This window comes from Daphnia carinata, chromosome 8 (genome assembly GCF_022539665.2).
Source record: "Daphnia carinata strain CSIRO-1 chromosome 8, CSIRO_AGI_Dcar_HiC_V3, whole genome shotgun sequence".
Classification (NCBI taxonomy): domain Eukaryota; kingdom Metazoa; phylum Arthropoda; class Branchiopoda; order Diplostraca; family Daphniidae; genus Daphnia; species Daphnia carinata.
The window spans coordinates 4,497,883-4,510,246 of NC_081338.1; the positions used below are offsets into that span (position 1 = coordinate 4,497,883).

Here is a 12,364-nt window from a genome sequence, read left to right on the forward strand (position 1 = left end):
GAGTTGACGGTCGGTGGTTTTCAGCTGTGTCACGCAAAAAAGGGAAAACGACGTAAGAAACGAAGCAATTTTGAATGGTTTAAAATAAAAATGGGTGGCAAGCTGCTTACCTTATTTTTCTTTCAAACTCAATCGATAACTGCATTGAGGACCGGTACATTCATCATTCGGCGAAGCGATTGGCCAAAGGCATCTCAAAGACGGCTATTTGCATATCCTTTTTCTTTCAATAAAAAAAAAAAAAAAATTACATAACAAAAAAGTTTTTAAGCAAGAATTCGAGCAACAAATAATTGAGTAAAGAATCAAATTTCAAAAGGAATGAATTTAAAAAAAAAAAAAAAATAAAAAAATACCAAGCGACTCGTGGAGGCAGGACGTCCACACAATTTTTATGAAACGGCTTGTGTGGAAAGAAAAATCGATCAGTCAACTTCTGTGTGTGTGTGTGTACAGCAATACAGAAGCCCCCCCACAACCCACTATATACATATCCGTCTGCACCAGAAGTATAGACCAACAGACAGTAGGAACCCGCCCCCCTCTCTCTCTCTCTCTCTCTTTTTCGTTCGGTCAAGTCTGAAGAGGACAGCAGCACGGAGAAATGGTACGGGAAGCTTTCAGAGAAATCCCGCGACTCGTGAATAAGGCAAGAGGCTGCTGATGCTCATCCTTAAGCTCCCGTTCCAACTCTCTCTCTCTCTGCAGTTGTAATAAAACATGACCAACAAAAAAAAAGAAAAGAAAAGAGAACCGGGCCACAAACCTCTTTCCTTTTTTTTTTTTTTCCATTGGCTTCTTTTCATCTCTCTAATACGAAATGACTCGCCAAATACAAGACACACACGGACCATATAACTTGCCCGTCTTCCGTACACACAACTTCTCTTTTTATGGATAGCTGGACAGGAATGGGTGAAGAAGGAGGGAGGGGGAAAGAGGGTGAAGATGGATGTAGTCAATCTCCTTCTTCAAATGCATATTCCATCATCGTCTCAAAGGTACACCTCACCTATTTCAACGATCCAACCGATAAAAATAAAGGTTTTTTTCTCTTTCGTTTCAAATATATTTTGTCGTTTCTTTTTTTTTTTTTTTTTATCTTTTTCTTTTTAACCTTCCTTTTTTTTGTTGCGTCTTTCTTTCTACGTTTTTTTTTTCCAACTTCTTTCGTTTTCCACAGCAACAGAGAAAAGAGCGAGATCTGAGGGTGAACGAGGGTAGCACACAATCACACACACATACAGAGATGATAACGTCCACAGAATAAAGATGATTCCCAGTCGAACAGATAAAAAAAAAAGAATGAAATGACTGGACGCGTTACATCACGCGATGGTTTTCCTCCATTTTTTTTTTGTTCCCATCGGCAACCAGCAACGGCGCCGACAACAATAATCGACACGCAAACAGCAGTAAGAACCCCCCCCCCCCGCCATCTCTTTCAGCTCTCGGACGCACATAGATCCTCTTGAAGTGCGATGCTCACATCCATGCAAGTTCCTTGTTGCAACTTTTTTTTGTTTCGATTCTCTGGCATTTGAAAGAGACACAAAGAGCTTTCACAGCAAACACACAATGGGTCACAATTAATCGGGGAGGAGGTTTGAGAGAAAAACAAAGGCATGAAATATAGTTAAGCATACACGACTAGATCTCTCCCAAGTCCTCATGTCTTTTTTCACTTCCAATCTTTTTTTTTCTTTCTCCCTCACAAGACATTGGAAGAAGAACTCGAACAAAAGAGACACTCACACAAAACAATCAGACTTAATTGTGACATGTAATATTATACGATTAGCTTTTTTTTTTTTCTTTTTTTTTTTTTTTTTTTTGTCCCAGAAAATTGGGTTTTAGTCTGTCATTGGGTTACATCTAATTAAAACAAGAAAAAAAAGAATGGCTCAGAGGGTCTTGTTGTTGTGGTGTCAGTCAACGTGTTGTGCGGGCCAAAAAATATGCAAATTTCGACTGAGAAGTCTTCCCTCCCTCCCGATGGTGGTAGAGCAGCATCATCAGCTATTTTATCAATAAAAATAAAAAAAGAAAGGAAAAAAAGAAAGAGGAACAGATGACGGCCGGAACGTTTGACAGCACATCGACTGAAATGTTGGAGAGAAAAAAAATCAACTGAGTTTGGGCCGTTTAGAGTTGTTGGAGCTGCCATCGGCCATCGAATGCAAATGATGACTGCTGCTCGTGTTGTTGTTGCCAGCCGATTTCTGCGGCGACAGGGAGGCCGTGACGCCGACGTGAAGCGATCCCGAGGATCCGCTGGGCGACGGCGGCACCGAACCGGATCCCGTGTCGTCCTCTTCTTTCGAGCGTTGCGTCAAATTGAGGAACTCGCCCATGACGGCGATCGACGTCTCCCCAGTGGCCATGGCCACGCGGTGCTCCACCAGGTAGAACATGTACTCGTCGTACAGCAATCGAATCAAATGGAAGGAACCGAACGACGCGGCGCTCCTTAGAGTCAAATCACGAATCACCATCGAACTGGATAGCAAGTCAAATGAAAACAAACAGTTGCAAAGAAATTGTTTTCATTATTTCGTTAAGTTGCACCTGTAAAACGACCATTTGAGCAGGAACTGACGGGCGACGCGGGCAAACTCTTGTGTCGATCCGCCTTCGTAGGGTTTCATGACGCGATCGACGACGCTTTCAAGCCACTGGGCCCATTGTTCCAGCGTCGCCTGGTTCTGCAGCGTCGCCTTGAAATCGTTTTCCAGCCAAGCGACGAGATCCGGGTCGCAACGGCAGACCCAGGCCGCCTAAACACGATAGCACAATTGTATTAGAATTTAAATAGGAAAAAAAAAAAAAAAAAAAAAAAGGGCATTGTTTGTTATAAACGTGTGGACCTGCTCCTGGACGTTGTGGAAATCAACGCGGTTGAGATCAGAGAGCATCTGACTGATTTGAGCCGAATTGTGCAAAACGGCACGAGCGGCTTGAGCCAAATGATTCAGGGAAGTGTAGCGTCTCAACGTCTGCGAGAACGCATTAACGGCGGCCACCTGGAGGGCAAAAAAAAAAAAATACCATTTTGCAATATAAAAAAAATATATATATATATCTATGAATGTGTTTTACTTTAACGATGATGATGTCCTCGGGACAGCCGTTCATGGCCGTCAAAAGCCAGTTCTCTAATCCTTTGGCGAAATTGCGTATGGCTTGCGTCAGAGTGCCCGGTATGGGTCTCAGCACGTCGGGGATCAGCACCTCTACCAGGTTCTGGTAGAACTGGTAGTCGGCCTTTTTGACGAATATCAAAACAGGCTCGCAACGCGATAGGACGTAAAGTTTAGCCCTGAATGGACAGAGAGAGAGAGAGATGGGAAAAGATAAATCACATTGTCGTATATGGATAGAAAAGTTGGCCGTTGTCCCGCAAACGGACGATGAATACAGCCCAATAAATCTTGTTCCAAACATACTTTGGCAACATTTTCTCGGGATCCTCTTCCATGCCGACATCGACGGCCTCGTTGTTGTTGGCGCTGCGCCAAAAGTGGCGCCAAATCGTCTCCACCGTGCTGAACTGCAGACTAATGACGGCGTCCAGCATCGCCTGTGTGCGCACGAGGGGGAGAGCGGAACAATGGAACTTTTTTTTTTTTTCAAGTGGGATCCAACATTTTGAGAGTCATCGTTTTACCTCGCAATGATCTCGATAAAGGGTCACAAAAGCCTGCAGATCGTCAATATCGATGCCGGGCGGCAATTGGTTACTGTCGGCTTCCAAGTCGGGCCAGTGCGGCAACGCTGCGGCTGCATCCCCTAAATTGCGATGCGCTAATAATTAATCAGTGGGTCAATTCATTTCTCTTTCAGATTTTTTTTTCTTTCTCTGAGAACTTTAAGAAAATTCGAATACCCAAGTACTGCTGGTGGGTGGGCGAAGTGGCGTCCAGACTTCCGCTGCTGCTGTGAGCCCCTCCTTTGGCTCCGCGCTTGCCATTTTGGTGGTGTCGCTGGACGCCGGGCGGACTGTCCTCGACCGACATTTGATTCAACGAGGAAGTCGGTTTCACGCGAATCCCGTAGTAGTGGTACTTGGAATTGCCTCTGTTTCGCCCCCAACAAATGAAAATGCCATTAGCAATGGACGGCTCTTAAAGACATTAAAATGATGCTTGCCTCGTGCCCAATCGTCTGGTCCTCAGTCCCAAGAAGACGGACCGAATCAGCTTGCCAAAAGAGGCGGCATTGACGGGCTCCAGTTTGTGTTCATTGCAATGCCTCAAATAGTGAGCGTAGAGGGTCGAACGGGGCAGACTGACACCTTCGGCCGTCTCGTAATTATCAATGAGCCATTGAACCTGCAAGAAACAATTTCAAAATTTGCTCTCACTGCAGCCACAAAAATCACACAATCTGCTTCTTGAATTTTAGTCAGATGAATTTGTGTTAGTTCTAAAGGGAACCGAGATGCAAGGCCTTCTTACAGTGGCCGGTGATACCCGGGTGGCATGGGCCAGACTGTAGTGCGAATCGGAATCGGCCCCGCCTCCGACGGCCACGGCGGCGGACGACGGGCTATGACCAGATTGCGAGCCCGTTACCAGGTAAGCCGAAGAAGAACCATTTCCTTCCTAAAATTTAGCGAAAAGGGAGCCATCCAAGCCATGGAAAAGAGTGTTAGTCGAGTTAAAAAAAAATCCAGCTGTGGCTCTTATAACAAAGGAAAATCATTCATGATTTTTACCGTTTGAGGAGAGGCTCTCGTCGTGGTAATGAGCGTGTGCCCATCGGCATCGACCCCTTGCTGGATCAAAAACGTCCCACCACTCGTCTGAGTCAATTGTCCCGGAGCCACCTAGAATAATTCATTAGAAATTTCATGTGTAAATTCTTTTTTTCAAATTGATTTTTTATTTTCATTTTTTTTTCACCTGTGAGTAGGTGATGCTGTTGTTGCCACCTCCGCCGCTCGTGTAATATTGACCATTGCCCGGCGAGTACATGGCTCCAGATTCCACGACTGTATAGGCCGGGTAAGTCCTAAGATCGGGTTCCATAAAGTTAGTACACGCCGTTCAACGAAGAGAAACGAAAAGTTTAAAAACAAAACAAAACAAAACAAAATAGCGGCTCAAGGATGGGATCGACGGTAGAACAACACAAAGATGGCGAATTTGAAAAACAAAAAGGTGTGCTTGTTAGTAATGGAAATACATTTGCCCGTTAGTCGCCGCGTATAGAGCCGAGTCTGGAGAACCGTCAACGTATTGGACGTACGTAGAGTGCACTGAAGAGTCGCCGCCCAGCGTGTCGTTGCCGCTCACTAAAATCAAAAAACAGAATACAAAATAAAATGAATAATAAAAAAAACAATCGAAATAAAAACAAGACAGTTCCTGTTAATAGACAGCAAAAAGATCAAACAAACAACAAAAAAAAATAGAAGCGCAGACAATTTCCAACCGGTTGAACATTAGGTAACCATGACGACCGAAGGCTCCCGCAACATGGAACATCAACAACCAACGAAGGCAAGACGAAGAAGCAAAACAAAAAAAAACAGCCACTGAAAATGATGACATAAGATTGAAAATAAACTTTCCCTAATGCTGAGATGTCGACGTTACGCGGCCATTTTTGCCGACACGATGAACAATCAAAGCGATACACACACACACACATCACAAAGTCGTGCACAACAACAACAAGGTTTCTCCCTTATTTTTGTGAAGGGGATCGACACCATAGAGCGCGACTCCAATTTAACATCCGACACAATCTCCTCGCTCGTTAAAAGAAACAAGTAAAAAAAAAAAAAGAGAGAGAAGCCGTTGGTAAGCAGCAGACAAACACAAGTCGTTAATTGGCCACGGGACGCCTGGATCAATTCGTCATCGTAACACGCTGGATATATATATCTATATATGTACACAGCATACAACTAATTAACGAGTAGGGTAGCGCGTTGATAACTTAGTGAACTCCGCCATGTTTCTATCCGCCAGACATTATTATTAATTCGACGTAACTCCAGGAGCTTCCTCTTTTCCTATAGGTTGCTGAATTAAGTTTAATCCGACACGAGAACACGCACAAACAATAATCGGTTCTAATCACGTTAACTGAGCGCTTAACTCTCTTTTCACTGCTGATATAAAACGAAGGCCTTTTCTAACTGAAAATCACAACTTCATTTTTTTTTTTAGACACAGTTTCAGTAACAATCAATTTTCTCCCTAGCATTCAACGAGTGCCGGAACGAATCAAAAAGCATCAGACAATAAAAAAAAAAAGGAATGAACTGAAACTGACAAACATCCAACGACAGAAAACAATTTTTGCGTCCATCGTTTTTGGCGTGAGTCTTTCAAAGTGGACGTTCGCTTTTGAACCGATTGCTTTTTTTTTTTTGGCTTACCTACGATGGACGTAGGTGCGTGAACAGGGGTCAGAGAAGTGTAGACGGATCGGTCGGATACCGCACCGTCGGCTAAAGAATAAGAAGAAGAAGAAAAAAAAAAGACATACGAACATATTGACCCAAGCGCAATTTAAAACCCCGTCCCACGCTCAAAAAAAAAATTAAAAAAATAACTGCCAGTCTTTCGAAACAAGGCAAACTACTTGATGACTACAAGACAATCGACTAGAAATCAAACAGCCTAACAATAAAAAAGGGACTATTAACTATTAGAAAATGGTTGAAATCAAGTTTTACCGGCCATGGCGATGTACTGGGTGCTGCCAGACGTCACCGTCACAGTAATTGGCGACGTGTGGTCCGTGTTGTTGTGATCGTTCTCTTCCTCGCTAGCGTCTTTAGCCTCGGCCGCTTCTTCCGCTTCTAAGGCCGCAACGGCAGCCGCGGCCGCGTCCGAATTTGCGTGTTCCGCACCCTGGCATTGTTTTGCAAAACACGTCGCTTAAAATAAAGACAACAATAAATCACAATAGTTTTTGAATACCAAATGATCCGCGTTGTTGTTGGCTGACGACAAGGTAAGATCGCAAGCTTCCACTTGAGCGGCCACTTCGGCGTTGGAATTGCTGCTAACGACTTCGACGACGGCGGCCACTATACTGCCGTGTGTTTGTTGCTGTTGCTGCTATAAAAAAACAAACAAACAGAAAAATACAAAAAAAAAAAAGGATGGCGTTAATTCAACTAGTCTCATCTCACGAGGGAATTTCAACAAAACACTTGGCAAAAGTAGAGTGAAGCCCGTAACACGCCTGCGAATGCGGAGAGAAAGAGCAAAACGATGTTCGGAGAAAGAAGCTGGGCGCCGGTGTACGAGCGCCAGAGAAAACGAAAAGCAAAGGGAGAAATTCATAGATAAATTTATCCGATAAGCGCGTGCAATATTTACGACGCCGGCAACAGAGTCGACATCGTCGTTCAGCTTGAAAAGTAAGGAGGACACATTTCGGGATCGCAAGGAGAGAGCCGACGAAGAAAGAACAAGTAGATAGACAACATTCGTTCCGCCCGGAAGGCGAGTTCCAATCTCTTGATCAATAAGTATTACATCCTCTCCCCTTCCTTCTTTTTTTCCCCATCCTTTTTATACAAATAAATACATTTATTTGTCTGCCTCTTTATTCTTCTTTTTCTTTTTTTTTTTTGGCTCCGGGGAGAGGTTTTGATTTTCAATGCGAAAACGGAGACACATTGTGTGGGTAAAAAGCAGTAGGCAATATATATACCTCCCCCTCATCCAGCAACACATGTCCCGTTTCCCTCCGAATATCTTCCCCTATTTTTATATATATTTCGAGTAGATGGATAGGTAAGGAAAAGAAAAGAGAGGAGCAAAACCCAAATCCCAAGAGCGGAAGCTGGAACGCTCTCCTCACTTTCTGTAGTTTCATACACTGCCCTGCCTTGCAAACCCAATCCGCTTTACGCACAACACAAGACGGTAGGGATCTCCTCTGCCAGGCCTTTTTCTTCTTTTGCTAAAGGAAGAAAAGAATCTCTTCCGGCGGTCCGGAATATAAGACTTGATATACGTGTTGGAGGTAAATGGCCGAGAGCATATCGTACGAGTGGACGAACGAAAAATTTGGGTCGTTTAGTGCACGTCCGGAAACGGAAGTACAAACAGAGATCCATTCATTTATGTGCATGTGTTGTTTTTGTTTTAAAAAAATTTAATCATAATATTATGCGGAAACGGACGAAACATTAAGATTGAAGTAGGCTGGTATAAAGAAGGAAATGTCGAGTTTCCATGGCAACGGGCCGCATCAAAACCTCGGCAACAGGTTCTCTCTTCCACGCTTGGAGAGCCAAATGGCGGGAGTACTTAACTTGATATTTGCAAAACCGTAAAATTCAGGCGAGCTAAAAATGTCTCGAATCATATCTTCCTCAACGAAAACTCTATTTATGAATAAAAAAAAAAAAAAAAAAAAAACTCCAAAAGACAAAGAAAAACGGGAGATCCGATGCCGAGTTATCAACAGAGATCCGGCGGCGGCAATGATTTTATGATGCGGAAGCTTTTTTTCTCATTTCTTCTTGTTCTTGAATAATAGAAAAGACTAAAGCGGGAAGTAAAAAAAAAAAAAAAAAAAAGAATAGGAAGGAGGAAAGCACACACTTCTTCATCCTTTTCTTCCTCAATTCTTAACATCTCAATATGAAACCAAATTGAACGCACTTTTCTATCTCTTTGACTTCCTTCCTTCCTATTCCGTCGATATTTCTCAAACGATATTAGCAGCGCACCATCCGGCGCCTCCTTAAAGTAAAAACTGAACACCAAGCGACGCCAGAAAAAGAACTGATGGCTATGAAAATATAACAAAAATAAAATAGGGGAGTTAAAAAAAAAAACAAAAAAAAAACTACCTTATCTCTTGTTCAACGGGCCGGACAGATGGGCAAACTCATCTATTCCTTTTTTTTTTTTTTTTAATACAAAATATACTTATTAAAGCGTGCACAGCCAGCTGCGCAATACAACCGGCCCGATAGACATAATGTAATTATCAGTCACAAACTTTGTCAGAGAGAGGGGAGGTCGATGAGGTAGTAGGGAGAGAGTTCTCTTCTTACGAAACAAAAAAAAAAAAAAACAGTTCACAGGCAGGTGATGTCAAAAAGTAAATAATAATTTCATCGAACTCGGGAACGACTGTACGTACAATAAATATGAAGTACCTCTTAATTTTTTGGAGGGAGGGGGAAGGCCGGAATAGAAACAGTGGTGATGTGATTGTCGTCGCGTGAAACTAAAGGCACTGCCAAGAGACCAAGACACACAAGCGGCAGCACTGACGACTCGACTATTACTACCCTCGTTTCACGACTACGTTGTTTCACGTTCGTCGGGCAAAGCAACAGGAGCAGTGTGGGTGGGTCGCAAGGATCGACAGGGGAGGGAGGCCATGAAGGAAAAGGGAAAAAAAAAACGTTCAACAGAGAGACGACCCTTTAGCGCTTGTCGAAGGCAATCTGAGAGTATCAAAAACTGCATCCTTCAATTTTTTTTCTTTTTCCCCCCCACCTACTCTCCCCTCGCTGGATTACACGGATTTTTGGTCTCCTCACGGAGAAGAGCACATCATCCGTGTGTGTGCATTGACAATGGGATACGAGAGAGTGCATCTCTTAGTGACGGAGGAGGACGGGAAGGGAAAAAGAGACTCACAGGAACATCAATCCTCTTTTTGTTGATTTCCTATCCAATTCACGACGAGTAGCTTGAGAGCTCACTTCGTCCATTTTTTTATTCTCTTTTTTCGATCCCCCCGCCCTTCACCTCTATGGCAAGGAGGTTCAAGGTAAGCGCACCTGAATCACGGCTTCAAGTTGCTCCGCAAAAACATACAACAAACACGAGCCACTCTTTTCTGTTTCCCCCCTTACTGCGCTCCTTGTGGAAACAAAGACGATATATGCAGAGAGCTGAGATGCGATCAAGTAACAATAAAAGGTTTTTCATCCCACCTCCTGGATTTTCCACTTGTTGCCCAGAGTAGCACAACAACAGACGCTTTTATATCTGTTTTCGCCTACTATTTCTTGTTTGAGTTGTGCTCTATTTGAAATTGGAAACAAACCATCGGAAGGAAAAAAAAAAAAGCGGATTGGCACTGAAACAGCCGAGAAGGCACGTGCACTTTTGCCCCCCTCCCGCGAGTCTCTACCAAACCTCGTATTACAATTCTAAATTACCTGGCTGAGCGAGGATCCGGTAGGCCGAGGATCGGCCGACATGAAAGTGACGGGCGTCGCTGCCATTGTCCAGAGAAACGAACCACACACTGATGCACTTTCCACTGAACGTTTGATTTTGATTTACTTCTGTCCGCTCGAGTTGAAGGGCTGTGCCTGTAATTTACAGCAGAAGAAAGAAAAACAGTCGGTGAAACGAGATGGACACTGCAGACACGCATACGACGTCTTCTACTGAAGACGCAACACTTTCGAATCGGACGACGGTTGGCGCCAATTGTGAGCGGGATTATTGTCAAGCTTAGTCAATTCACCTGAGAACTAAGCGTATGTGAGACGGGAAACGAGTAAACGCAGGTGAAGTTGTTTGTGCCTAGGTTCTAGCCCTTTTTGTGTTGACGTTTCCTGGTGCCATGACAACCCAAAGCCCTCAACTGTACACGAAGCACCCCACCACCCTCTTTTCGTTCTTTCCGCTGATAACTGTAGGGTGCCGGGTGGAAGGTGTAGCACAAAGGGGGAGGGCTGTCTTTGTTTCGACTGCATCACATGTAGATTAAAAGGGAAGGCCTCGCGTGTTTGTGTGCGTCAAGGGTCTACGTGCAGCTACGTCTGTTTAGAGGAAGCGGGTTGCGAATGAGGGGTGGATGAGAGGAAGCTGCAGACCGACTTTCCAGGTGTTTCCGCCCCTATACACACGCGGTTACGGCACATGACCATCGGCTGGATTTTCGGGGGGGATGTCTCTCATGAAATTGACCTGCCTATTGACTAGCAAGCCAGAAGTTTAATGACAGTATCTAAGGCTGCTGAAAGCTGCTTTCCCAAACGCAAATAATCTAGCAAGGATGGGAAATCATTGTTGTCTACGTCACAGGCAAACGGGTGGCAGCATTTTGGTATCTTGAAGCTCGGGATAATGCAACTGATTGCTCTTGTAAACTACACGATGATATTACTTTTTGTTTATCTACCATTCACAGATGTAATATCAATGCTTGTTTCAAGAAAGTAACCTATCCGTAAGAACTTGATTACCCGACTTGAATCCAGCTCTTTCACTTTTGAAAATTTGATTATAGCACTGACGAAAAAGTATCATGGAGTTTACCCAAAAACAGATTGCAACCCTCATTGCTCCAACCGGTAGGCTATCTTTGGCGTCGAAGGCAAACGAACAAGTAAAAATCTCATGGGTCGTCTGAATAAGAGTTAATGAATGGGCGTTCACGATTTCATTCTTGAACTCCCAAGATTCGTGCAAACATCGAAAATTGAGCTAATTTTACTGTCGATCTGTTCAAAGCCAGTCTTCGAGACAAAAAATGTAAAGAAAGCGAGTCCAAAAAATATATATATTATTTACCTGCTGGCTGTTGTTGTTACGAAAATTCGGCTGCCGTAGCTATGGCGACCGTACTGTGTACTGTTGGTCGTTTGTAGCTGAAAATCCCTAGTAAAGGATTTCCTTTTTTTTCTTTTTTTTTTTCTTTTTTGTTATTCTCGGATCTAAGGGGTCGCAAGACCGACAGCCAGGGATTGTGCGCCGTTCGGACTTGGGTTTCCTCGAAGACGATTTCTCTCAACGTCTTTACCATTAGAATGAATTGCAGAACGAAGACAGATTGGCTGATACCAATACAACTTATGAGCAATTTTTAAAGTCATGGGAAAGCAGTACAATCATAACTTGTTGTCTTTCTTTTTGTCTGTTCATGTGCAGCACGACTTTCGTCTCCAAACGTAGTCAAGCCGCCATTGGAAAAGAAACAACGTTGCCGGATTGAAGCAATGGAAATTTGAAACAGGAAATGAAGATGAGCCAATAGCAAAAAGGAGCAGAGAACGACTCCTATTGGCTGTAATCGACTGTTTCTAGTGTGGTGTTCGGTGCGGGCCCATTTTTGGGTAGCCCCGACAGCCCCAGTGCCATTTTAAAAGATGGCGGATTAAATGGATAGAAGAGAGATTAAACCGGATTAAAAGAAAGCTCACGTTAATAAATTATTGCTTTTAACCGGGAGACGGAATCCGATTGAAACTTGCCGGTATTTGAGGCGAAAATTCAAACGTAGCCCAAAATGCCTTCCCCGATTAGCACGGGGCCGGCCCTAAAACTAACCCAACAACCAATTAAATACGCACACCTGTGTCAACCATTTTAATGGCGTCCAACAGAAGAAAAAATGGAAAGAAAATAGAAAA

General features: G+C 43.7%; 1 protein-coding gene across 1 annotated transcript; it reads right to left on the reverse strand.

Annotated features, from left to right (window-relative positions):
• Positions 1–356: 356 nt before the first annotated feature.
• LOC130704184 (DNA-binding protein RFX2-like) lies at positions 357–11,494 on the reverse strand. The gene is made up of 17 exons (XM_059496575.1): positions 11,271–11,494; positions 10,160–10,315; positions 6,939–7,079; positions 6,692–6,869; positions 6,392–6,463; positions 5,188–5,296; positions 4,905–5,013; positions 4,718–4,828; positions 4,458–4,604; positions 4,150–4,331; positions 3,887–4,077; positions 3,668–3,804; positions 3,447–3,580; positions 3,100–3,319; positions 2,868–3,023; positions 2,569–2,777; positions 357–2,499 (listed from the first exon to the last, which is right to left on the reverse strand). Exons 2-17 carry the CDS (start codon positions 10,223–10,225, stop codon positions 2,127–2,129), a joined length of 2,535 nt encoding a protein of 844 aa, XP_059352558.1. The 5' UTR covers positions 10,226–10,315; positions 11,271–11,494; the 3' UTR covers positions 357–2,126.
• Between the last annotated feature and the right edge of the window lie 870 nt (positions 11,495–12,364).

What these genes read in the sequence shown, in the direction of transcription:
- LOC130704184 (XM_059496575.1), bottom strand. Translation starts at nt 10,225, where the DNA reads ATGGCAGCGACGCCCGTCACTTTCATGTCGGCCGATCCTCGGCCTACC. An exon ending in CGCACCTACGTCCATCGTAG is followed by an intron (nt 5,297 to 6,391) that starts GTAAGCCAAAAA and finishes TTTTGATTTTAG; the next exon opens with TGAGCGGCAACGACACGCTG. An exon ending in CACCCACCAGCAGTACTTGG is followed by an intron (nt 3,805 to 3,886) that starts GTATTCGAATTT and finishes ATTAATTATTAG; the next exon opens with CGCATCGCAATTTAGGGGAT.